The following is a 26,540-nucleotide window of genomic DNA, read 5'->3' as shown; positions in this document are numbered from 1 at the left end:
TGCTTAAAATGAAGATGTGGAGCTATGTGACATATTATATATGGTCTTTAACAAAGTAAAATATAAAGCAACACCAGTGCTGCTGAAATTTGCTTTATTTTTACAATCATGACATAAATATGACAAACATTGTCCACATAGTTGTTGACGTTTTCTCAAATATGCATGTGTTGCATAACCAGTACATTCCATAGTTGTGCTCTTTTCCATCTCTGTATCTTTCCAGCTAGCGTAGGGGCTGCCGGTATTTGACACGTTTCCTCATGTCTGCAGGGAGAAGATGCAGGAAAGCAAACCGTTAAACTCACATTTCCAGCTGTCACAAAAATCCTGGCCCAACTTAGATGAACGCGTTAGAGAGACGTGCAGGTTCCAGCATGTATTGTGTTGTTATGTGATGTGTCTTGTGTTGTGCACGGTATCTGTCACATACTGATCACACTGGCATTGGAAGAAGGCCAGACCCACAGGAGTCATGTTGTCCTGGTACTTTCTGTAGAGATCCACCGTTTTAAACGTGCGCTGCACCAGTGAATGGCTGTGTGGAGAGACGATACAGCAGCAGATGTTGGCGGTGTTATTGATGAAACCTGAATCGTTTTCACCCTGATAACAGTTTAAAGTAGAAGCAGAGGTGGGAAGCAACAAAGTACAAACACTGATACTGTACTCGGCTCAGCAGCTTAGAACCAAAAGCTATATCAAAAACATTGACAGGTAAACTTATGTAACATGTTAACATAGGACCCTTTCTTTCATATAAGCTTTCCAATTCTTGCATCCATTAAATGTGGAGAGATAAGGCAAGACATCACAATTGCCTCCAACAGCTGCTGTTTTCATGTGAATTGCCTCTCACCCTCAGACCTTTCTCAACAGGGTTGAGGTCAGGGGAGTATGGGGCCACACCATGGGTTTCTCTCCTTTTATTCCCATAGTAGCCAATGCAACAGATGTTCTTTGCACCATGAGATGGTGCATTGTCATGCATGAAGATAACTTTGCTACGGAAGGCACAGTTCTTTTGGTACCATGGAAGAAAGTGGTCAGTCAGAAACTAAAGGTAACCAAATTACACTGTCGCAAATAACATTACATAATACATTTATTTAAATTGCCAAGGTCATTGTCACAGACCTTAAAGGTGCACATCCACATAGTAGTAAACCTCAAGAGTTCTGCATTTCTGCTCAAGTTAAAAATAATTTAAATTTCTGTATTTTCACCATTCTTTAGTGCACACACAGTAAATTGACATAGCTACTGGCCACTATGAAGGTTGGTGTTTTGTAGGTTAAAATTCAGCTTATTTAAGGATATTATTTCATTACTAGGAACTATATCTTTGAGGTCCGTATCATTTTCATGTCATACCTATAAGCAATGAACTCACCACCCTTCCCTATTCAATTCAATACAATTCAATTTTATTTATATAGCGCCAAATCACAACAAAAGTCGCCTCAAGGCGCTTCATAGATACAGAGAAAAACCCAACAATCATATGACCCCCTATGAGCAAGCACTTTGGCGACAGTGGGAAGGAAAAACTCCCTTTTAACAGGAAGAAACCTCCAGCAGAACCAGGCTCAGGGAGGGGCGGCCATCTGCTGCGACCGGTTAAGGTTAGAGAAGGAAGACAGGATAAAAGACATGCTGTGGAAGAGAGACAGAGATTAATAACAGATATGATTCGATGCAGAGAGGTCTGTTAACACATAGTGAGTGAGTAAAGGTGACTGGAAAGGAAAAACTCAATGCATCATGGGAATCCCCGGCAGCCTACGTCTATTGCAGCATAACTAAGGTAGGATTCAGGGTCACCTGGTCCAGCCCTAACTATATGCTTTAGCAAAAAGGAAAGTTTTAAGCCTAATCTTGAAAGTAGAGTTAGTGTCTGTCTCCAAACTGGAAGCTGGTTCCACAGAAGAGGGGCCTGAAAACTGAAGGCTCTCCCTCCCATTCTACTTTTAAATACTCTAGGAACAACAAGTAGGCCTGCAGAGCGAGAGCGAAGTGCTCTAATAGGGTGATCTGGTACTACAAGGTTATTAAGATAAGATGGGGCCTGATTATTTAAGACCTTGTATGTGGGGTCAGCGGGGGAGCTGGCCGCAGGGAGGGGTTACCTGCCCCTCCCTTCCTTCCCTCCCCATCTCCAGCTGCCTCCCTCTTCCCGCTCCTCCACAACCACCCACACATGCAGGGCCTTAGAGTGGGGGTATGTCACCAGGGTGCAGAGGAGGCTACCCCCCCCCCCCCCCCCCCCCCCTGTCCCCTTCTGGCTGCCTCTGCCTCAATTTTATCCCACAACTTAGACATTCACATTATTCACACTCTCATTACACATACATATAGGATCTTGGGGGTGGGCACAATCACGGAGTCCAAATCACCATCAGGGTGTATACCTCACCCCTGACGTCGTTGCCCACCTCTCAATTTTAAATACACTTAGTCATTGAGGGTTAGCAGGAGGGACTATGCGCTTACCTGCTGCTCCTTGGCAGGTAGCTCCATGCCCTCCTGGGTTTTAATTGCACCTTAGAACACATATGCATCAACACTACAATGAGCGGGTGGAGGGAGGTTTGGAGTCTTCTCCCACCCCCGTTCTCTGCGGCCTGCTGGAGCGGGAGGGCTAGTAGGAGGAGTTGGCCGTCCGACTGCAGTCTGGGGTGTGGGGCCTCCCTGCTGCTGCGGAGTCGGGGTGGTCTGCCTCTCCCCACCGCAGGGAAAAGGGTAACACCACCTGGGTCTGGGTGCAATTCCCCCCTCCAGGGGCAAGGGTACCTAGACCCGGTTTGTAGAGTACGCTTGGGGAGTGTGATTGTGTGTACAGCGTCTCTTTATGTCTGTCTCCACGTTGGTTGAGTGTGGAGTGAGTGCATATGAGAGCATGAGGGTGGGAATGGATGTTTGTATCTGTGTGTGCCTGTATGTCTGTGTCTATATGTCAGGTTGGGTATCAGACGCCACCTCTCTGGGGACACCTCAGGCCCTCCAAGGTTTGGAGGCCTATCTCCACCCACCACCACTTCCCCTGCCGGTGGCGGACTCCCTCAGGTGTCGGTGTGTTGGTGGTTCTTTGTATCTGGGGGTGGGCGTCCGGGTACACACCGGCTCACTCCTTGGCGGCCGCTTGTCGGGGCCTGGGGCCTGGGGCTCGCTCGGGCCCCTTTGGAGGTGGGGTGCCCCCGGCCTCTCGGCCTAGGGCTCGGTCACTCAGGCGCAGCTGGGGGCCGGCGGAGCTCACGGGCGCGTCACTGCAACTCCCCCTGACTTCTGCTCCGCGGCTGCTGGGCGAGCCCTCATCTGGGACTCTCCTCAGCTCTTACTGGGACAGTGGCGCGGCTGCCCCTCTGTTGGTCTTCCATGGTCTCTTGTGTTCTGGGGGCCTCTGGATGTCTGGAGTTTTGATCTCCTCCATACCCGCTTCACACCCTGGAGGACGGGGCTGTGGCCCCCCCACACTCCCTAGCAGATCATTACATGGAGAAACCTTTGGAATGCAAGCATGCTGATCCACACAGGTATGCACACATGGGTATTCACAGACGCGGACTAAAGCTTTCTTGGCTGCTGCCTCAAAGCACACTGTGCGCTGTCTATCTTGCGTGCTGCACAATATCGTTTATTACTTAGTAAATACTGATATCTATGACTAGCTAGTTTATTGTGATGGTGCTTTGTTTTCTCTATTATTATGTTGCTCTTTGTTGTTTGCTGTCTCCTCTGTTTGTTTTTGTTTGTTTGTTTGTTTGTTTGTTTTTTTTCTCCATACAGGTGACCCAGGAGTTTTTTTTTTTTTTTGTCTCTCTTCCCCCCCCTTCTCACTGTCTCTTCTCCCCTTTGGTTTTCTTTCTTTCTCTCCCCCTCTCTCTCTCATTCATTCCCCCTGTCCTATTTATTAAAAAATAAAAAAATAAAAAAAAAATAAAAAATGACAAAGGATGAACTGAAGCTCTGCCATCACGTAATGTCGCATACTGCTGTTTCTGATGTCATTTAGAAAAAAAAAAAAAAAAAAAAAAAAAGACCTTGTATGTGAGGAGCAGGATTTTGAATTCAATTCTGGATTTAACAGGAAGCCAATGAAGGGAAGCCAAAACAGGAGAAATCTGCTCTCTCTTTCTAGTCCCTGTCAGGACTCTTGCTGCAGCATTTTGGATCAGCTGAAGGCTTTTCAGCGAGTTTTTAGGAAATCCTGATAATAATGAATTACAGTAGTCCAGCCTGCAAGTAATAAATGCATGAACTAGTTTTTCAACGTCATTCTGAGACAGGATATTTCTAACTTTAGAGATGTTGCGCAAATGGAAGAACGCAGTCTTACATATTTGTTTAATATGTGCGTTGAAGGACATGTCCTGGTCAAAAATGACTCCAAGGTTCCTCACAGTGTTACTGGAGGCCAAGGTAATGCCATCCAGAGTACGAATCTGGTTAGATACTGTAAATGGCGTCGCTAGAAGTCTGACTATGCTATCCACACAGCTAAACATGAACCCAGGAACTCCAGACAATAGATGAGATTAGGGCTGCCACAAACGATTATTTTGATAGTCGACTAGTCACCGATTATTTATGCGATTAGTCGACTAATCAGATCATCATCCACTGGACATAAAACTACAGCTTATTGCACCAGCAGCATCTGCTCTTATATAACTATCATTAGCTTACAGCTTTAAGCTTTTAAGGTGCTAACTAAAAATAAAGACAAGATGATAGTTTATTCAATTTTAATGAAATTTGCAGATTGTTTCGGTGAAGTTTAATAAACTCCTTGCTATCTAAAATATAACAGGACAACGGAGTATATTCTCCAGCATCTCACACTTCTGATAATCAGCTGTCTGCTTGACGTTTATTCAGCTGTGTAAAAACTATAACTTTAATCTCAGACAAACCGATTTACTCAGGAACAAATAAAATACTAAAAAAAATAAAATAAAAAGCCAAACAACAACATTTTTAATTTATCTAAGTGACTCATATATATTTAACCTGAGTAGCGAAAGACGGCGGTGGGTTTGAAAACAATTTGCCGGGAGTCCGGTGTTCTCACCGCGCTAGTGACCTAGCCCCCGGCTAGCTATCGAGCTAGTGGGTAACAGACGTCTCCGAAAACGTCGGAGCGCTTTTGAAAATATGTGGTGTCCTGATAAACTGAGCCGATATTTGAGGTTTACACAGCTACATTCTCGGCTGAAAATATGTTAAACGTTTATTTTGTGACCCAGAAAGAATAATAAGAGTAATATTAAAACTAACTAGCTGCCGCCATTGTTGGAAACTGAGCTGGGCCGCGCTATGAATTCTGGGACACAGCTGCTTCTTCTTCTTCGGGGTTTAACGGCAGCTGGCATCCTTGTACATGCAGTGCTGCCATCTTCTGTTTCAGTCCGTTATTACACTCTTAAATCCTGCTACTTATTCCTGCGTCTTTTGGGATCTTACAAAGCTTCAAACGACGTGTCGACTATTAAATCAGTCGTCGACGATTTTGATAGTCGACGTAATCGTGACTAGTCGACAAATCGTGGCAGCCCTAGATGAGATCTTATGAAGTTTACTGGTTCTTTCATTTTGTGAAACTGTAACAATAAAGCATATGTGGAAATGTATATTACTCATCTGTACTGTTAACAACAACATGTGCCAATGACCTAACAATGCATTTGAGAAGCTAGCATGATGATTAGCACTGCTAATTAGCATATGAACTGGCGATCTCATTTACATATGAATAGCACATAGAAAACTTGTTAACTGTAGTCCATCACACATAAAGACAACACTTGGAGTGTCTCATTGCCTTTTACCATTAAATACTTAGACAATGCTTTAACAAACACCCAAAGAAGGACATGAATGTGGAGCAGCCATCTTGAACAGCATAGCAAGAAAACATGAACTTCATGTCTAACTCTTCTTCTACTGTCCCAAAATATCGACTTAAAGGGGCCACAGGGTGGCGCATTTACTAACATTTAAAACGTGAAATTAACTAAGCAGTAACATAACACTCCCCGCCTGGGATTATAACAATCCCACATTAAACTGTCAGTCACTAAACTTTTCGGGGGACAGCAGCAAAACCACTTCTGTTACAGGACGAGAGAAAGTCTTCTTATTGCCTGAGAACGAAGTATTGGGGGAGGCAATTATTGAAGTTAACTCCGAAAGATCTATTGGTGAAAAAGAGTCTAACATCAATGGTACTAAAGTAGCTGTAGATAATATTACATCTGTGGGATGATTATTGGTAATTTTTTCTTTAATGATAAAAATGTTATTTGTGAAGTTCATGAAGTCATTACTGGTTAACGTTAAATGGATGGTTTGCTCAAAAGAGCTCTGACTTTCCCTCTGATTGTTCTTGGCATTTTGGTAAACTAGCTTTTTGTTGGGCTTTTTTTTTTTAAATTAAAAAATGTATAAAATCACCCAGAGCTTACCACCTACGCAAATTATACCAATAATTTAGTTGTCTAGGATTACTATGGAAATGACTAAAATGTTAGAAATAGGTAAAGTACCTTGATCAGTGGACAAATAAACACATAACTTGAAGTTAAGAGTTTTATTCAAGAGCAAAGCAGTTTTCTTGCTATTGTGTCAGGACTGTGGAATTAGTGTAAGATTCCAAAGTCAAGTCTTCCAGCACCAACTTCAGCTGCTTCACATTTAGTGAACTGGAGTCAGTCGGCAGGCCGCCCGCCGTGGCGTTGGAGTCAGTCGGCAGGCCGCCCGCCGTGGCGTTGGAGTCAGTCGGCAGGCCGCCCGCCGTGGCGTTGGAGTCAGTCGGCAGGCCGCCCGCCGTGGCGTTGGAGTCAGTCGGCAGGCCGCCCGCCGTGGCGTTGGAGTCAGTCGGCAGGCCGCCCGCCGTGGCGTTGGAGTCAGTCGGCAGGCCGCCCGCCGTGGCGTTGGAGTCAGTCGGCAGGCCGCCCGCCGTGGCGTTGGAGTCAGTCGGCAGGCCGCCCGCCGTGGCGTTGGAGTCAGTCGGCAGGCCGCCCGCCGTGGCGTTGGAGTCAGTCGGCAGGCCGCCCGCCGTGGCGTTGGAGTCAGTCGGCAGGCCGCCCGCCGTGGCGTTGGAGTCAGTCGGCAGGCCGCCCGCCGTGGCGTTGGAGTCAGTCGGCAGGCCGCCCGCCGTGGCGTTGGAGTCAGTCGGCAGGCCGCCCGCCGTGGCGTTGGAGTCAGTCGGCAGGCCGCCCGCCGTGGCGTTGGAGTCAGTCGGCAGGCCGCCCGCCGTGGCGTTGGAGTCAGTCGGCAGGCCGCCCGCCGTGGCGTTGGAGTCAGTCGGCAGGCCGCCCGCCGTGGCGTTGGAGTCAGTCGGTTTGGAGAAACCTCCCTGGAAACCAACATTCTGACTGACTCCAGTTTTTCCCTTCACGGTTTTAACATTGTTTGGCTTTTTCAAAGGCAATCCAGATTTCAAGTTTCCAACTGGTGCTTCAGTATCCACTTCATTAGTTTCCTGTTGTACTGGAACAAAAATATAAACAAAATTTAAACAAAACCACAGACACGATTAAGATTTAGTCAAATCCACACCGAGCAATTGGTCCCAGACTTTGTGCCCTACATCACTTTTTGGTCATATGCAAGGATACGGTTGCATAAATATCTACATTACGTCAATGAACAATGTAGATAAGGATTTTTAAGTCAATTACAACACCACTGACCAAAGCCCTCATGCATGTGCCCCACACAAGTGTGCTGTCACATGCTTGTCAACTACTGGCAACAAACTACATAAAACTGGATCTTGCTTACCTTCATCAACATTTTGAGTCAATATTGACTGGAGCAGGGCAAGCGCTCTCTGTATTGAACCATCATTGGCTCCAAGACCTGTAAACACAACATTCTTATTATACCAGAGGTTTTCACATTGAGGGAAAGTTTATACTACAACCTTCAGCTGGTTTCCAAAGTTACAAATATCTTCCTCCGAGTCCACACATACAGACAGTAACAGGTACTTACATAAGTGTCTATTTGAATTAGGACCCTGTGTTTTATACTTTTAATTTGAAAACATTACACATAATATAACCATTAAACTCAACTGCTGGCAACAACCCAGTTCTTGACAATTTAAGCATTCCCCCCCCCCCCCCCCTTCATTTTTCTTATTTAATAACTTCAAATCACATTGAGTAGTCTTGTCACAGGATACAAGACAAAAAAAAATGAATACACTTAGTACAACATGCCCTGATAAGCTTTTGAAAATTTTGTGTTCTATACATTTTTCACTCTTTCAGATGAATGACAGGCATTTTAATCACCAACCATCTTGAAATGAATTTTGTAACCGTGTGCCCTCAAGCATAAATTAGAAGCCAGGGACCTTACCTGTCTTTTCCCTCTGCAGCACTTTATTCTGTCTGTGATTCAATCCACTGACTGCAAAACAGGAGGAACATGATTTACAATTAGCACGTTTCTGTTCATTCTTTATGCCGTTTGATGCCAAAAGAGATAACTTGCAAAAGCTAAGTGATATTTCCGAATCTTTACACCAGAACCTTCTAGCAGTTCCAAGATCTTATCTTACAAAAATCTACTCCTAAGTTAATTAACATAAATGTCAAACGAAGCAGAAAGAAGCTACAAAACCTCCAGCAAGCCAAACAGCCAGCAGACAAACGAGAATGGTCCGAACAGCTCCCATTGTTCCAGCAACCAAGCACAGATGGAAGTCACCTGTGAGGTTTAAAAAGGCCACTGTGCAGGCGTCACACCTGCAGCTCATCAGCTCCAATTATCTTGCTTTGGAAGAAAAAGAGGAGCAAAGACGCACTCCACACCAGTTGCTGGCAGTAATGCACCATTTTGCTGTTTGCAACTGCCAAGAAATATTTTTAAAGAAGAAGAGCCGATAAGAAAAGGCAAGAAACTTTGCAGTCTTTCAGCTCATGATAGATCGTACAGGGTTCAGTTTAACTATAAAGATTAATACAGAGCAATGTGGAAATGCCAAGATAAGGAAACATCGGAACATCAATTATTGAAATTTATCTGAAGGGGATTAAAAATATGAAAACCACAAACTTTTGCAAATTTTCAAACATATGAGGGCATGTTGTACTTAAATATTTGTATTTTTTGTTCTGTTCTGATCAGACAGGCACGCAGAAGTTTTTAAACTGTAAGTGCAATCCATCTAAACTGGCAGTAAAGAGACATTTCACATAAGCAAACATGGGCAGCTATAATTGATAAGCATATGCAGGCAAATATGAGTCATAGCTATAATCAGATTCTACAAGCTTTTGTGCCCCACGCTCCCTCCCTTTTTTCCAATTCATTAAATATTCATTAGTACGTGAGGATCTGCCTAGCCCAGGAGCCATCGTCAATCTCCCATTGTTTGCTAGAAATGCTTAAAATGAAGATGTGGCGCTATGTGACATATTATATATGGTCTTTAACAAAGCAAACTATAAAGCAACACCAGTGCTGCTGAAATTTGCTTTATTTTTACAATCATGACATAAATATGACAAACATTGTCCACATAGTTGTTGACGTTTTCTCAAATATGCATGTGTTGCATAACCAGTACATTCCATAGTTGTGCTCTTTTCCATCTCTGTATCTTTCCAGCTAGCGTAGGGGCTGCCGGTATTTGACACGTTTCCTCATGTCTGCAGGGAGAAGATGCAGGAAAGCAAACCGTTAAACTCACATTTCCAGCTGTCACAAAAATCCTGGCCCAACTTAGATGAACGCGTTAGAGAGACGTGCAGGTTCCAGCATGTATTGTGTTGTTATGTGATGTGTCTTGTGTTGTGCACGGTATCTGTCACATACTGATCACACTGGCATTGGAAGAAGGCCAGACCCACAGGAGTCATGTTGTCCTGGTACTTTCCGTAGAAATCCACCGTCTTAAACGTGCGCTGCACCAGTGAATGGCTGTGTGGAGAGACGATACATGCTCAGTGCGTTTTTAGTTATCACACAGATTAACAGTTATGTGCCCACTCAATGCACGTTTTAATCCGGGAGGTGTTTAGAGTATTTGTGGTAAATCGACTTAAAGTCAACATGTCAAGACAATTGATTTTATTTGTTTAGTAATATTCACAGAAGAGAGAGGTTATATTTAGAGGTAAGGACTACTCTGCAAGATTTAATAAACTGAAAATGGAAAGCCGATCTGTAAAGTCCTTATTCGTAAATCAGATATTGGATCTGTATGATTCAAGGTTCACTTTGACAGCAAATTTTCATTTAATTATATTGATAGTCTACTATGACATTTAGTCATAATTTAGGTATCTCGATTCTTTTAGTTTAGTGTAGTTTTAGTGGACCAATTCACACTGATGTGAAGGTTTTTTTCATATTGTGAAATGTCCTGAAAAACAGGTTTCATGAATCTACTTGGCAATTTAATATAGGATAAACAGGTTAGCTTGCCCTGAAGTTACAGTAATGTATTTTGCTGGACGGGTACGATATACACATTTTAGAAGCCATCTGAAGTCTTGCATGGGTCCTCAAAATTGTTCCCAACTTTTCCTGTTGCTGTGTCAGGGCTGTGGATACAGTGGAGTTTCAAGTGCAAGTTGGCGCATTAAGCAACGTGTCAGTTTAATAATCTGAGGTTGATGCTCACCCGAGGCATGTTTCATTTAGTTTATAGATGCTTCCCTTAGGTTGTATCATTATATGATGACCCACATTAATGAGTTAAACTGGAGAAATCTCTTAAAGACATAAATGATCAGGTGATCTCTAATTTCCTGCTTCTTACTGAATGTATTACTCGGCCCTAAAAATATAACCTGATACTTAAACTGGATTGCATCACCTTGGCCTTCAGCAGCACTATGAAGCCACGGAAAGTCTTGTTTTTTACCAGCATTTCCTAAAAATACAGGGAGTGCAGAATTAACAACAAGTTGTATTTTTGAGGAATAATTTTATTATTGAACAACTACTATGTTCTCAATGAACCCAAAAAACTCATTAATATCAAAGCTGAATGTTTTTGGAAGTAGTTTTTAGTTTGTTTTTAGTTTTAGCTATTTTAGGGGGATATCTGTGTGTGCAGGTGACTATTACTGTGCATAATTATTAGGCAACTTAACAAAAAACAAATATATACCCATTTCAATTATTTATTTTTACCAGTGAAACCAATATAACATCTCCACATTCACAAATATACATTTCTGACATTCAAAAACAAAACAAAAACAAATCAGCGACCAATATAGCCACCTTTCTTTGCAAGGACACTCAAAAGCCTGCCATCCATGGATTCTGTCAGTGTTTTGATCTGTTCACCATCAACATTGCGTGCAGCAGCAACCACAGCCTCCCAGACACTGTTCAGAGAGGTGTACTGTTTTCCCTCCTTGTAAATCTCACATTTGATGATGGACCACAGGTTCTCAATGGGGTTCAGATCAGGTGAACAAGGAGGCCATGTCATTAGTTTTTCTTCTTTTATACCCTTTCTTGCCAGCCACGCTGTGGAGTACTTGGACGCGTGTGATGGAGCATTGTCCTGCATGAAAATCATGTTTTTCTTGAAGGATGCAGACTTCTTCCTGTACCACTGCTTGAAGAAGGTGTCTTCCAGAAACTGGCAGTAGGACTGGGAGTTGAGCTTGACTCCATCCTCAACCCGAAAAGGCCCCACAAGCTCATCTTTGATGATACCAGCCCAAACCAGTACTCCACCTCCACCTTGCTGGCGTCTGAGTCGGACTGGAGCTCTCTGCCCTTTACCAATCCAGCCACGGGCCCATCCATCTGGCCCATCAAGACTCACTCTCATTTCATCAGTCCATAAAACCTTAGAAAAACCAGTCTTGAGATATTTCTTGGCCCAGTCTTGACGTTTCAGCTTGTGTGTCTTGTTCAGTGGTGGTCGTCTTTCAGCCTTTCTTACCTTGGCCATGTCTCTGAGTATTGCACACCTTGTGCTTTTGGGCACTCCAGTGATGTTGCAGCTCTGAAAGCTCTGGTGGCAAGTGGCATCTTGGCAGCTGCACGCTTGACTTTTCTCAGTTCATGGGCAGTTATTTTGCGCCTTGGTTTTTCCACACGCTTCTTGCGACCCTGTTGACTATTTTGAATGAAACGCTTGATTGTTCGATGATCACGCTTCAGAAGCTTTGCAATTTTGAGACTGCTGCATCCCTCTGCAAGATATCTCACTATTTTTGACTTTTCTGAGCCTGTCAAGTCCTTCTTTTGACCCATTTTGCGAAAGGAAAGGAAGTTGCCTAATAATTATGCACACCTGATATAGGGTGTTGATGTCATTAGACCACACCCCTTCTCATTACAGAGATGCACATCACCTAATATGCTTAATTGGTAGTAGGCTTTCGAGCCTATACAGCTTGGAGTAAGACAACATGCATGAAGAGGATGATGTGGACAAAATACTCATTTGCCTAATAATTCTGCACTCCCTGTATGTAGGACTGCTTTATACCTCATAGTACTGTATGAGGTAATAGAGCACTTTGCTCTCTGACTGCAGGTTTACTGATGTTTCCTGGGATAGTTAAAAATAGAATGGGAGGCAGAGCCCTCAGATTTCCCACCCCTCTTCTGTGGAATTATTTCCCAGTTTGGATTTGGGAGACAGACATTTTCTTTTATGATTAGGCTGAAGACTTTCCCTTTTGAAAAAGGTTACATTTAGGACTGACCAGGTGACCCTGAATCCTCCCCTAGTTACACTGCAGTAGGTGCTCAGAGTGTTTATTCTTAACTCAGCTCTTTTAACTTGCGTGTGTTTACTCCACTCTGCATTTGATGATTAGTTATTAATCTCTGTCTCTCTTCCACAGCATGTCTGTTGTCCTGTCTTCCTTCTCTCTCCCCAACCGGTCACAGCAGATGGCCCCGCCCCTCCCTGAGCCTGGTTCTGCTGGAGGTTTCTTCCTGTTAAAAGGGAGTTTTTCCTTCCCACTGTCACCAAAGTGCTTGCTCATAGGGGGTCATATGATTGTTGGGTTTTTCTCTGTATGTATTATTGTAGGGTCTACCTTACAATATAAAGCACCTTGAGGTGACTGTTGTTGTGATTTGACGCTGTATAAATAAAATTGAATTGAACTGAACTGAGTTAAACCCCATCCGGTCACAGCACTGCCACCACCAGCTCCTCTTTTTGTTTTCTCTTGCCTACCTTGACTTAGACATTATCATATTATACCACATATAATGTAATATCTGAAATAGCACAAAAAGAAATGAATAAATAAACAAATAAAAGATTCACATGAATAAGAGGAGCCTATAGAGATTCTATATAGCTGTTTGTGCAAAAGCAAAATGTCTTCAGCACCACCATGCATTCAGATCACAATTCTGATTGCAAAAGCTGCCAGAAAGGACCACATTAAAAAAAAAGAAAGAAAAATAGATGTCTGGTTCTGCCCTCTGTCTATTATTGTAGAGTTTTTAAAGCATCTTGAGGCATCTGTTGTTGTCATCTGTTGCTATGTAAATAAAAATGGAATGAAATTAATGTGCAATCAATCAAAACTGGCATAAAACAGACACATGAGCAAAGATCCGCAGCTATTATTGCTAAGAATTTACAATCAAATATGAGTCATAGTTAAAATAAGGTTCCTGAAAAGTTCTGACTCATCAGTGTGGTCTCTGGGGATTTTAACTCAGCAGTGCCATCTGCTGACATTTCTTTGAATGCTTCAGTATACACAAAATTAGGGATAATTACTCAACATTAGAGCAACTGCAGCAATAAAAGTTTATAGTATCAAGTATGAATAAATGTATAAATGTTTTTCTAGACGGGCTTTTAGACAAATTTTTGGTCTTTGACATGAACGTCTCGTGGGCTTAAAACTATAAAAATAAATAAATAAATAGTTGAGGCATAAAAATGTTACTTCTATCACATTTTGACTCCACATGTACCTGCTTCTTATTGAGCTGTTAAATGTTGCTGACTTATATTTGGTGTTGCTGGCTGGAAAAATCCCTGCCAGATTATCATTAATAAAATGCTGATAATTGATGTTTAGTGAGTATAAAATGTTTGTTTTTTGGCAAAGGTAAATAAAATGCAGCCCCAGTGCAGCTGAAAATTGCTTTATTTTTACAATCATGACATAAATATGGCAAACACAATTCCACATTGTTGTTGCTGTTTCCTCAAATGTGCATGTGTCTGATAATCAGTATATCCCATAGGTGTGCTCTTTCCCGTCTCTGTATCTGTCCAGGTAGCGTAGGGGCTGCCGGTGAGGGTATTTGACCTGTGGGGGGTGGTACACTGGAGGCCTGATGAACTCAAACACGGGCTCCCTCATGTCTGCAGGAGAAGATGCAGGAAAGCAGACTGTTAAACTCACATTACCAGCTGCCACACAAATCCTGGCCCAATTTAGATGAACACGTTAGAGGTGGGAAACAAGTTCCAGCATGTATTGTGTTGTCTTTTTCCCACACCGTGACTCACTTAGGGTGTTGTGAAAGGTATCTGTCACAGATTGATCCCACTGGCATTGGAAGAAGGCCAGACCCACAGGAGTCATGTTGTCCTGGTACTTTCTGTAGAAATCCACCGTTTTAAACGTGCGCTGCACCAGTGATTGGCTGTGTGGAGAGACGATACATGCTCAGTGCGTTTTTAGGTATCACACAGGATTAACAGTTATGTCCCCACTCAATACATTTTTTAATCCAGGAGGTGTTTAGAGTATTTGTGCTAAATCGAGCTAAAGTCAACATGTCAAGACAATTGATTTTATTTATTAAGGTTTGTGGTATACTAGGAGCATCAGCCACTTGTCTGAAGCATATTTAATATGGCAGAGTTTTTTTTTTCCAGCATTTGTGGTCTGCAATAACACGTCATAATTCAGGTCCTATATAGTGATTGTGCGATGCTAGTATTTTACAGAGAGATCTGTATCTCTATCTATCCATTCATCCACATGGTGGTTGCCCCACAGAAACACAAGTTTTGCTTTTAAATTTCCGTCCTCTGCTATGTGTCTGAGATCACCATGTTATCTATATGGTACAGTGGGGCAAAAAAGTATTTAGTCAGCCACCGATTGTGCAAGTTCCCCCACCTAAAATGATGACAGAGGTCAGTAATTTGCACCAGAGGTACACTTCAACTGTGAGAGACAGAATGTGAAAAAAAAATCCATGAATCCACATGGTAGGATTTGTAAAGAATTTATTCGTAAATCGGGGTGGAAAATAAGTATTTGGTCAATAACAAAAATACAACTCAATACTTTGTAACATAACCTTTGTTGGCAATAACAGAGGTCAAACGTTTACTATAGGTCTTTACCAGGTTTGCACACACAGTAGCTGGTATTTTGGCCCATTCCTCCATGCAGATCTTCTCGAGAGCAGTGATGTTTTGGGGCTGTCGCTGAGCAACACGGACTTTCAACTCCCGCCACAGATTTTCTATGGGGTTGAGGTCTGGAGACTGGCTAGGCCACTCCAGGACTTTCAAATGCTTCTTACGGAGCCACTCCTTTGTTGCCCGGGCGGTGTGTTTTGGATCATTGTCATGTTGGAAGACCCAGCCTCGTTTCATCTTCAAAGTTCTCACTGATGGAAGGAGGTTTTGGCTCAAAATCTCACGATACATGGCCCCATTCATTCTGTCCTTAACACGGATCAGTCGTCCTGTCCCCTTGGCAGAAAAACGGCCCCATAGCATGATGTTTCCACCCCCATGCTTCACAGTAGGTATGGTGTTCTTGGGATGCAACTCAGTATTCTTCGTCCTCCAAACACGACGAGTTGAGTTTATACCAAAAAGTTCTACTTTGGTTTCATCTGACCACATGACATTCTCCCAATCCTCTGCTGTATCATCCATGTGCTCTCTGGCAAACTTCAGACGGGCCTGGACATGCACTGGCTTCAGCAGAGGAACACGTCTGGCACTGCGGGATTTGATTCCCTGCCGTTGTAGTGTGTTACTGATGGTGACCTTTGTTACTTTGGTCCCAGCTCTCTGCAGGTCATTCACCAGGTCCCCCCGTGTGGTTCTGGGATCTTTGCTCACCGTTCTCATGATCATTTTGACCCCACGGGATGAGATCTTGCGTGGAGCCCCAGATGGAGGGAGATTATCAGTAGTCTTGTATGTCTTCCATTTTCTGATGATTGCTCCCACAGTTGATTTTTTCACACCAAGCTGCTTGCCTATTGTAGATTCACTCTTCCCAGTCTGGTGCAGGTCTACAATACTTTTCCTGGTGTCCTTCGAAAGCTCTTTGGTCTTGGCCATGGCGGAGTTTGGAGTCTGACTGTTTGAGGCTGTGGACAGGTGTCTTTTATACAGATGATGAGTTCAAACAGGTGCCATTCATACAGGTAACGAGTGGGGGACAGAAAAGCGTCTTACAGAAGACATTACAGGTCTGTGAGAGCCAGAGATTTTCCTTGTTTGAGGTGACCAAATACTTATTTTCCACCCTGATTTACAAATAAATTCTTTACAAATCCTACCATGTGGATTCATGGATTTTTTTTTCACATTCTGTCTCTCACAGTTGAAGTGTACCTCTGGTGCAAATTACTGACCTCTGTCATCATTTTAAGTGGGGGAACTTGCACAATCGGTGACTGACTAAATACTTTTTTGCCCCACTGTATCTCAACACTTAATGACATTTTAGAGTCAAGAGTAGAAAAACTCAATGTAGCAGAGTGTTTATAGCAACCAGCCTGAGAGTTTGGCTCACATGGGTTACTCGCGCATAAAATGACCTCTAAATTTGAATTGTGTTTAGTATATGTTGTAGTATATCCATCACTACAACCGCACATATATGCCAGGTTTGGGTGGTTCGGGAGGCAGTTGCTAATGCTACACTGAGATTAGTGTTATTCTTACCTACTGAGCACAACACATTTCCTAGTCACAGGTATCTTGCTGTAACTTGCTGTTGGGATGGACTTTGTTATTGTTGTAACTCCATCCAAAAAGAATACATCATCCACCACTCTGATTAGTGTACTACTCACCATGGCGAGGGCCTGATGTTTTCCTGGAAGTTGATGGGCCCATCCTGCTTGAAGAGCACGTAAATATAGCGATGGAAGCCTGTTCCTCTGGCAGGGAAGGGTGGCAGGTAGTGACACAGCTCCTCACCAGCCTGGACTGCTGAGCCCGGTATGTTCCCCCTGCAGAGACATGGATCATTCGAGGAATCCATGAATAACTCGAAACGAGGTTTATTTAGCTTAGATTTAAACTTGAAGTGAGAAATCAATGACAGTAAGCCAGCCAGCATAAAGTGAATGGACTGTAAGTTTTTTAGTGCTCATCCAGATGATCTGACCAATCAAAACATCTTACACTTCAAGTTAAGAGCAGAGAACAAAGCTCTGTTTTATTCCATTTCCTTTTTAGGGTTCGCCTTGCTGGGGAGCAAACAAATGCCCTATTTATTAGTTTGTCACCAGCTCCACCTTATGAGCCTCAGTCTGAGCACCACCTGTGTGTGACCTTTGGCACAGATTTTTTTTTTTTTTTAAATCTCTGAAAGTCTACCGCAGCGATGGAACACAATTCTTTCAAAAGTCACTCCATCATTTGGTGTTTGGTTTCTGTTGGTAGAAAGCAGTTTCAAAATCTCTCACAGGTGTCACACCTTATTATTGAGTGTTCCTCAGTCCTGACAGAGACCACTCAAGTAAACACAGAAAGGTTTATTTGCAGGATAAAACTGATTACGCAGAACAAACACGTACCAATTTGACTGTGTCCTCAAGCAGACCAATACATGTGGAAAATACTAGTGTAAGAGGATGAAAACCCTGCTCCCACAGCAGAACACAGCCACCAGATTCTCTTGCTGAAGGGGTTGTGCAGGAGTTGTATCCTCAGTTGGCCACAAGATGTCTCTTTTTACACAGAAACTGTACTTACTACACTGATCAGAATCAGAATCATTTAATAATCAATATGGAAATTATGTACTTTGATTATAAACTAGTTTTGACATCTAAATCTTACTCCTGTGAGACAAAGCTCTGTAAATGCAGCAGTCTGCACCATGAAGCTCACACAGTTAAACAGTGCGCCCCAGGGTGGCTGTGGCTACAATGTAGCTGCCATCACCAGTGTGTGAATGTGTGTGTGAATGGGTGGATGACTGGATATGTAAAGCTCTTTGGGGTACATGGGGACTAGTAAAGCGCTATATAAATACAGGCCATTTACCATTTACCATATGTTTTGTGAAACTGGATGCTCAGATTTAGTGGGAAACCTTATACTTTGGAAAATTAGATCAGTAAATTGATCTTGTTGACTTAGGAATTATCTGATTGCACTTTTGAACCTCAGCATAAACACAACATGGTCAGCATATAGTTTTAAAGCTTATTTGACTGGTATGAGACTACTCACACAAGCCAGTGGATGTATTCTGCCTCGTTATCTTGAAGATGCTCATCTGAGGGGGGGAAAAAATTGTACTTAATTTGGACAGTCTGCAAAAGTAAAGAATCCTTCAGTTACTTGTGTGGATTCACTTTTAAACGTATTAAAAGACAGCCAGTCATTCTTAGGACTGTCCACTGATCATTTTGTGTGTACCTGGACAGGTAAGCAGGAGGGTCCACAGGGAGCCCTCCTCTGCATTGAAGCTGATCTGTGGTGCCGTCGCTGCCTGGAGGACCACAAAGAACAGAAAGAACATGATGCAAGAAGATTTATAAAAGGTGTGGGGGGACATAGAATCAAAATCTCTTAACGTACCTCAGTGGGTGTCAGTTGATTCCCATAGTGCACATGAGTGCCGTTATCCTGGCTGTAGCAGACCTTGAGTGTAACCTGAGGTAGAAAATAAGCCATGGGGAAGAGATCTCTGAAGACCCCATAGTGGTCCGCAAGTCTTTTAACATGAAACGGCCCGGTTGTCTTCTCCCAAGTTTCCTGCACTTGATCCAGAGGGATCTTAACTGGTGGACAACAAGGAACCTGTTACCACAGGGTACCAAAACAGAGCGACAGGAGAATTCGTTAGAAACTGATGTAAGCTTACACGTGCGCAGACGAGACGCCCGCTCCAGCTCGACGTTCTTCTTGTTCTCCTTCATCACCTGCCTCTTCTTCTTTACTTCTTTGGTCCTGCAGGGTTGATAGTAGGGCAGTCCGATGTCCACTCGCTCTGCGCCTTCAAACACAACAGAATTCTTTCGTGCTATCTGGAGTTTTTACCATTAAAAAAATGACATTTACAAGACATCACATTGCCCCGATGTTCACTCCATCATCTCACCATGCTCAGGGTCAGCGTTTTCCACGTAGCTCCTGTAAGTCTTCCACCATACGTCCTTGTTCCTCGCCTCCGCCGCTTGCCTGAAGTAACGATTGTAGCTGCGATACTTCTCTACCGACGCCAGGTTTTTAACATCAATCTCTTCATTTGGCATCGGGCCCAAAGGAGGAACCCGTTTGCAGAGGAATGCTGGAAACATCCCAAACAGTTAGACACATCGCTTTTGAAAATGCTACATCTTTAAATGGTAAAGTGATAGTGTACAATAGTGATCATAGATGGTGATTCACATTTACTTTTCCAGCTGCTGCGCTGTTCTATTTCACCTAATTTGTATTCATTCTGCACCAAAGTATGTTTCTGTGCCTTTTGATTGTCAAAGCTACTGATTTCCCAAATCTGAGTGGGGAGGTGGAAGAATCCATTACATTTTGATACCACGCGGATGACTTTGCCTACATCTGTGAAGTACACAGATGTAGGCATTGCATCCTCAGCGCCTTTCTACTTTGTAAGCAAGGCTACGTAAAAATTATGGGCCAAATGTGAGGAAATGTGGTGGAGAGAAAGAACAAGAGCATGCATTCAAATCCCCTTCTTTAAAATTGAAAACAATGCCTTTAGGGTCTTGGCAGAGGATCAGACAAATGTCATGAAAAGTGAGGATCAAGTTAATTAACTGGGCAGTGTAGTGCCTGTGGGCGAGTCAGACTTTGGAGGAAGAGCACCCCTCATTTCTCTTTGTGTTATTTATCAGCTTGTTGCTGGTTTTACAGCATGACTGAAAACTGCAAAACAAATGGAAATGTGCAGAGGACATTTTGCACTCCGAGTCAACTGTCAGCGAGTGATGAGTTCACTGTCTCGTACTTTACCTGTTTATTCTAAGGCAGATATCTTTGCACCTTTATAACTATGGCTGTGAGTATTTACTGATAACTATATTAGTCACTGGATAATGGCACAGCATACACTTTGCAGTTCAAAATTAAGAAGAAGAAAAAAACAGTAGCAGCTAATTTCCAGAAAATAATGTAACTGATGTATGAGCCGTTTAGCATTAAATGTGTTGACACTCTTACAACACCTCAGTTGTTTTCCTGATCAATGTTTAGCTTGACCAAATTTATTCGTCACATTTGTTTATGAGATTTCTACCATGTCTGTAAGGGGACAGCGTGCATCAGGGCTCTGCTGCAACTAATATAACCTACCGAAATATTTTCTATATTCAAGACGTTCAGGAAGTATTTTAAAAATTGCCAAATACAGATGGACTCCATACCTGTCGTGACAAATGCCCTCGCATTATTGACCCCTAAATCTGTCCCGGTCCGTAAAGCAGCAGCACATACTGTGCGCAGCGCCATCTTGGAATGACTTTCCCCGCCCCTACTTTTTTTTCTTTTTTTTAAACAGAATACGGTGGCCGAGAGGGAAAAAAGAAAAGAAGACACTTAAAACTGAATTATGCAGTCATATACATTATAACATTAAAATTTAATACATAAAAAAATTATGTATATTATGTAAAAAATTATGTAAGGATTTTTGAGGCGAATGTTTCAGTAAATATCTATTCTACATTAATTAAAGCAAAATAAAGCAAACGATTGACATAAATTAAGTAGTATTGCCCTCGCAACTTCACAGCGGAACAGTGTTACAGTTTGTCTCATAGCATACAAAATACAAAATATATGGGTCTTTTTTTAATTTCATTGGTTTCTCGAAAGCACGTGAAGGCGTCCCTTTTTGCGTCATACGTCATCCGGAACGCTTCATCTAGCGATATTCATACAGTGTTCTGCATGAATCTATCTGTTTACGTGGTAAGAATTATTTTTTTTGGTACAGCATCTTGCTGGTGAGTGTGTAATGGTGCTCTGTTTTAAGATATCTTTTGACCATTTTAATATGTTGACGAGTATTTGTTTGTAACAGTCCGCGCTAACGTTGAATGACTTGAAAGCATGCTAACGCTGGCTAACATTAGCTTTTCCGTTCACTTGTGTGGTAGCTGACATTAGAATCTGGGACTGCTGCCTTCCTGCTCGCCTGTTATTTTTCCCTATAAATGTTAAGCCAGTTCATAAAGAATATTTTCCTGCCCAAAAATAAAATTGTTTTCTTTAAAAAAACGAAATGAAGTTGTTTGTCTCGAAAGGTGTCATATTATGGTTAACCTCAGCCTTTTTTGTTTCCCTCTACAGAGATGTCTGCCATGTCTTCAGAGATGGAGTCTCAGAATGCAAACCTAAACTGTTCCATTTGCCTGGAGTTCTTCCGGTATCCTGTAACCATCCCCTGCGGTCACACCTTCTGTAAAAGCTGCATCAGCAAGCACTGGGACATTAAGAGCCAGTCTGACATTGGCCCTCAGTGCCCCATCTGCAATGAGGAGTTCAAAATTAGACCTGTCTTGAGGCGTAATGTGTCCTTGTCGGTCCTGGCAGAGACTGCAAACAGCGCTGGCCCCTCATGTAGGGATGCTCTGGTGAGAGGAGGTGAAGGGGCCAGAGCCATGCTGCTGTGCGAGCGCCATAAAAAGCCTTTGGTTTATTACTGCAGGCAGGACAAAAGGTCTGTGTGCAACGAATGTGAAAAGTCAGAGTGCATGAACCACGAAAGGGTCATATTGGAGGAAGAAAGGGAAACTCAAGAGGTATACAAACACAAAGCCTCTGCAGATTTAAAACTGGGAGTGGATTATAGATGATGATTATCACATATTTGTATGACTGTGAAAGAATAAATGATTTTTTTCTTGACTTGATATGTTTTCATTACAGCTGCTGCTGGAAAGGAAGAATACAGACGTGGGGAAACTGCTTGAAGAGACGCAGAAAAGTATAAATGACTTGACTGAGAATATCAATCAAGCTAAGGTAAACTCTCACTTTAAGCCTTTGTAAATGCTTCGCAAAAGGAGGCTTTTAAGTATAAAAGAAATCGAAAGCGTGTGCCCAAATGAACCCAAGCAACTATTTTACACAGCATATTTTAAATTAACAGGTAACTCTTGAGCAGACGTCAGCCTGGGTGAACGCCAAGTTTTCTAACCTGATGAAAATCCTGTCCGAGAAGCAGGAGGCAACAGTGCTTTTTATTGAGGTGGAAAAGCAGGCAGCCCTCGCGGAGGCAGAGGCGCGGCTAACCGAACTCAGCGAGCAATCCCGCCTGCTCAGAGAGCGCCAAGACCAAATTGCGGCACTACATGACCTCCCTGATACTGACCTCATCAGGGTTTGTATCCCTTGCCTTTACACATTTGGGAAGGGGAGGATCTGGTTTTTTATTTTGGTTCATTTTATAGTCCCAGTAGTTTACAAAGGTAAGTATGTGCAGGTTGCTGTTTCATGTAACATGCACAAGTGGATGCGTAGAGCTTTCAGCAAGCTTCCTACTGCTGGATGGCTGCACAAGCATTTTTTTTAAATAACGAAATGTGGGCTTAATTAAACAACACGAGGCTGGTATCTGCTCAATCACAGAAAACCTCAGTGTTTCGCTTCTTTCGACTACAAAGTTTATCAGAGTTGCGGCCCAGGCCTTGTCACGCCTTTCCTATGAGCCACGTAAAAAGAACATTGAGTGTCACAAGAGACATCTTGGAAAATTAATGTTTACTTTATTTGTTATCTCATTAAGAACTTTCCACATAAGTTTATTTTGTCAGATTTTAGTTCCAGGCCAGTGAATGCAGCATGATACTTATTTTGTAAGTTATAGTCTCCCCTTTGCGCTCGATCTGTCTGGTTTGAAAGGCACTGAGAAAATATTCCAACTCTCAGCTTCACAGCAATGCTTTCCTGACCAGTGGGAAACATCACAATGGCGTCTTTTACATATCGACAGTGTGTGGGCCAGACAAGTAGAGGCATTATTTGAGCCAGCTAGGGCAATAATTACACCGTTTAACAGAAACGATGCCTGAAACCTATTAACCACAAATTCTAGGAGCACACTGTAGAGGATCCAGACACATGTCATAATGTAATGAATGGCAGGTGATTTTGAATTGTCATTAGAATTGAGTTTTTATTTCATTTAACAATTGCAGAAGCAGCTTAAACTCACTGTTTCAGCTGTAAGGTCAAACCAAAGTAATTAATCAGACATTGAAACTTTTGCCTATTCGTTAAAGCACTGCCTGAAACCCGCTTCTTCACAGGAATCATCGCACGTAGAAGTCCCGCGCTTCAAGGATATTTCCACAGATGTGACTTCGACCCTGCAGGATCGATTAAACGGCGTCACCGACATCCTCTCCCGAGTGTCTAAGCTGGTGTCTGAGGACCTGGAGAAAGCTGTGACCACCGCTGTGGGTCATGACAGAGAAGGTGACCTGTCACTAGGAAAGATGAAGCATGTTAGCTCGATCCGCCTTCAGACGGTCCTCATGTGTTCTCATGCATTGTCTTTGGTTTCCAGGTTCTCCTCAGGACAAGAGGCCAGTACTCGCTGTGGTTCCCAGCCCCGCTGCTCCGTGCCACCCTGTTGGGAAGGAGGGCCTCAGTGCTTGTGAGTTCTAAGAGACATTTTATAACTAAGGACCTCTAAAACTTTTCTAGATCACTGTTCCAGCTTTAATCTGCCTGATTCATTTTCTTCCTTCTTACAGACCGATGCTCTCTGACTTTTGACCCACGGACAGCCAATGGGCATCTAGTTCTTTCCCAGGAGAACCGCAGGGCTGAGCACTTGACATCAGGGCCACGCGCTGTCCCCGCTCATGAAGCCCGCTTTGATCACACCTGGCAGGTGCTGTGCTTTCAGGGATTCAAACACGGACAGCACTACTGGGAACTGGAGGTGTCCAAGCCTTGGGCCTACCTCGGGGTAAGGATATCATAATGCTGTGTAGGCTGTGGCTTTGTGACACATTGCTTTGTAGAGGGTCGCTAACGGGAACATTCTAGGTCCTGCCGAATAAATCGTTGATATGTATGTAGAGGTCATCAGAACTAATGATTCCATGCAGATTGTAGCTGCACGTATTCAGTCCACAACAGGTGGAAATCGGCATGTAACAAGCTCAGGAACCTAACTTGTGACCCACACATGTTACATGAACCTGCTCAATAGTAGATCCACTCTGTCTGATCAGTCGAGAATGTTTCAACAGATTTTCCTTATGTGTTATACAGGGATTCATTGTTCCCAGAGAAATGACCACAGGATGCTAATGTTTCACTTGTTCTGCGCATCTTCCTCCCCAGGTAACCTACGAGAGCATCCCCAGGAAGGAAAAGGGCAAGAGATGCATGGTGGGAATGAATGAACTGTCCTGGAGCCTGCAACTGGACGAGCACCAGCTCAGCGCCTGGCACAACGGCCGGCGGGAGACCATCCCCGGCAACTCCCATCACAGCCGCATCGGCATGCTGCTGGACTACGAGGCGGGTACGCTTACCTACTACGGAGCCGGCCAGACAAGGCTGCACGCCTTCCACTGTGCCTTCACCCAGGAGCTGTTTCCCGCCTGCTGGATAGGAGAGGGGGTCAGCATCACCCTCTGCTCTTCATGAGCGGACTTGTAGAAGAGGGGAACAAGTGGAATTCTAGGAATACTATGAATCATGGCCACAATCTGACTTGACATAAAGAACCCCCTCCCCCCGCCTCCAAACAATCTAGGAGCTTCTTTTAAATTCACTTTTCTCTTCTGGGACGACTGCCTTCCTGCATTGTTTTTAGTAGAAGAACTGACTTACTGGGATTTTCTTTCCTCTAACATGTTTGCCATTTGGTTTTGCATTGTCACTTACCACAATGTTGCTAAGGAAACCGTTTATATGCATACGTAAGGGGCTTTTAAAACGATTTGCAGTTTTAGTTCACACTAATTCATTTTTTTTAACATGTGATAAATAATGTTCATGTGTCCTATTTCAGGTAGGAAAAAAACAGTTACATTTCAGTGGGTCACACTTTTGAGCTTTCATTACCTAAAGCTTAGAAACAAGTGTCTCCTCATGAGACACTGAACTCTGCATACATGCTGGATTATGTCTTTAATTAGGGCACACACCCTTGTTGAAACAAATGTTCTTTTTTCCAAAATAGCATTACAATATATGCTGTGTGATTAGTGAAAAGATACCTACTGAGGTGGAGGTGAATGCATCAGTAATACTGTGTTGTTTCTGTGCCAGCACAGGAGGACAACTTGAACACACGGTCTTACACATGTCAGATTTGAGTATTTTTGATTCTGCCCTAAAGAAATGCACTTCAGGCTACATGAGAAGTTTCCTATAGGTTGGCGAGGACCTGTTACACTCATTCCATTTGAAAAACATGAATTGACTCTAAGGGAAATTTATGATTCTTTTTAGCAAAGGTGAAATTCGATATTGTCCTGACTTTATTTTTAAAGTTCAATTAAAGCATCATATTAGTAGATTCACCTATTGTATCAATTTGAATATCTTCAGTGACTTCACTCGGAAGTTATCTCATTCATATTTTCAGGAAACTTGAGGTCGGGGTTACCAAGACACAAACCGACAGAAAAGCATAATGGGCCCACTTTTGTAGCTTTATGTTCATCACACAGAGTGAATTGTATCAGATGGAAACTGATGAATATCCGCCTGTGCCAGAGCATATGTCCACATACAAATGAAAACAGCAAATGTAAAGGGATGGTTGGGAAAAAAATTTCAAGGCTCAGATGTTTAGGGTAAATATTGTACTCATACATGTCCAAACCTCATTGTGTTTTCTGATAATATTCACATGTATGCTGAGCTCATTCTACGGAAGTATGTGAGCTACTGTAGGTGAAAGAAAAATGTTGCAGGTTGTAGCGCTACTACTGAGAACACAACTGAAAATCGAAGGCTGCGTTATCACGTTGCGATCTGATCTTGACTGCACAAACAAATGGTGCCGACGGTTGACGGTGCTGAGCTGGAATCTGATGTATTGTGCTGGTGTGTGCATATTTTGGGGCAGATGATTTTTAGATTATGAGGGTTTACAAATCTTAGCTTAGCTGAGAACTTTTAGCACATTTAAAGTGGGTTACTGCTGTGGATTTGCACAAGTTTCCTGAAGATAAGGAACAGCTGAGGAAAAGCACATTTGGCTGTTTTGGCCTAATGATTGGGGGAAAACTTTCTGTCACTCTTCCTGCTGACTGTTGCATATGTTTGTCAGAACTGCTAATGCACTATACTGTGGACTATTAAAACTTATGATAGCAATACTCTGCTGAAATAAAGACAGACACTCTGAATT

General features: G+C 42.9%; 3 protein-coding genes across 3 annotated transcripts; 1 reads left to right on the top strand and 2 right to left on the bottom strand.

Moving 5' to 3' along the window:
• Nucleotides 1-6,574: 6,574 nt before the first annotated feature.
• Nucleotides 6,575-8,706, bottom strand: LOC143419780 (uncharacterized). Its single transcript, XM_076887238.1, has 4 exons — nucleotides 8,635-8,706; nucleotides 8,371-8,421; nucleotides 7,786-7,863; nucleotides 6,575-7,491 (listed from the first exon to the last, which is right to left on the bottom strand). Exons 1-4 carry the CDS (start codon nucleotides 8,687-8,689, stop codon nucleotides 6,617-6,619), a joined length of 1,059 nt encoding a protein of 352 aa, XP_076743353.1. The 5' UTR covers nucleotides 8,690-8,706; the 3' UTR covers nucleotides 6,575-6,616.
• Nucleotides 8,707-14,096: 5,390 nt separating this feature from the next.
• mrpl38 (mitochondrial ribosomal protein L38) lies at nucleotides 14,097-20,711 on the bottom strand. The gene is made up of 9 exons (XM_004557494.3): nucleotides 20,578-20,711; nucleotides 19,293-19,481; nucleotides 19,056-19,187; nucleotides 18,770-18,972; nucleotides 18,608-18,680; nucleotides 18,419-18,464; nucleotides 17,029-17,187; nucleotides 14,483-14,619; nucleotides 14,097-14,335 (listed from the first exon to the last, which is right to left on the bottom strand). The coding sequence occupies exons 1-9, from the start codon at nucleotides 20,660-20,662 to the stop codon at nucleotides 14,199-14,201; spliced, it is 1,161 nt and encodes a 386-aa protein (XP_004557551.3). The 5' UTR covers nucleotides 20,663-20,711; the 3' UTR covers nucleotides 14,097-14,198.
• Nucleotides 20,712-20,996: 285 nt separating this feature from the next.
• trim65 (tripartite motif containing 65) lies at nucleotides 20,997-26,538 on the top strand. The gene is made up of 8 exons (XM_004557491.4): nucleotides 20,997-21,124; nucleotides 21,506-21,957; nucleotides 22,085-22,180; nucleotides 22,308-22,538; nucleotides 23,467-23,635; nucleotides 23,727-23,816; nucleotides 23,917-24,134; nucleotides 24,515-26,538. The coding sequence occupies exons 2-8, from the start codon at nucleotides 21,508-21,510 to the stop codon at nucleotides 24,821-24,823; spliced, it is 1,563 nt and encodes a 520-aa protein (XP_004557548.1). The 5' UTR covers nucleotides 20,997-21,124; nucleotides 21,506-21,507; the 3' UTR covers nucleotides 24,824-26,538.
• Nucleotides 26,539-26,540: the final 2 nt, after the last annotated feature.

The sequence above is a fragment of the Maylandia zebra genome, linkage group LG8, assembly GCF_041146795.1.
Source record: "Maylandia zebra isolate NMK-2024a linkage group LG8, Mzebra_GT3a, whole genome shotgun sequence".
Taxonomy (NCBI): domain Eukaryota; kingdom Metazoa; phylum Chordata; class Actinopteri; order Cichliformes; family Cichlidae; genus Maylandia; species Maylandia zebra.
The sequence above is the reverse complement of the archived record's forward strand: the minus strand, read 5'-3'. Positions and strand labels throughout refer to the sequence as shown.

Coding starts and splice junctions, on each gene's coding strand:
- trim65 (XM_004557491.4), top strand. CDS start 21,508: ATGTCTGCCATGTCTTCAGAGATGGAGTCTCAGAATGCAAACCTAAAC. Junction 23,636..23,726: donor TGTGGGTCATGACAGAGAAG/GTGACCTGTCAC, acceptor TTTGGTTTCCAG/GTTCTCCTCAGGACAAGAGG. Junction 24,135..24,514: donor AGCCTTGGGCCTACCTCGGG/GTAAGGATATCA, acceptor CTTCCTCCCCAG/GTAACCTACGAGAGCATCCC.
- LOC143419780 (XM_076887238.1), bottom strand. CDS start 8,689: ATGGGAGCTGTTCGGACCATTCTCGTTTGTCTGCTGGCTGTTTGGCTT. Junction 8,422..8,634: donor GGCTGTTTGGCTTGCTGGAG/GTTTTGTAGCTT, acceptor CCTGTTTTGCAG/TCAGTGGATTGAATCACAGA. Junction 7,492..7,785: donor GACTCAAAATGTTGATGAAG/GTAAGCAAGATC, acceptor TTTTTGTTCCAG/TACAACAGGAAACTAATGAA.
- mrpl38 (XM_004557494.3), bottom strand. CDS start 20,662: ATGGCGCTGCGCACAGTATGTGCTGCTGCTTTACGGACCGGGACAGAT. Junction 18,681..18,769: donor ATCAACTGACACCCACTGAG/GTACGTTAAGAG, acceptor GTGGTCCTCCAG/GCAGCGACGGCACCACAGAT. Junction 14,620..17,028: donor AACATCAGGCCCTCGCCATG/GTGAGTAGTACA, acceptor CTCTCCACACAG/CCAATCACTGGTGCAGCGCA.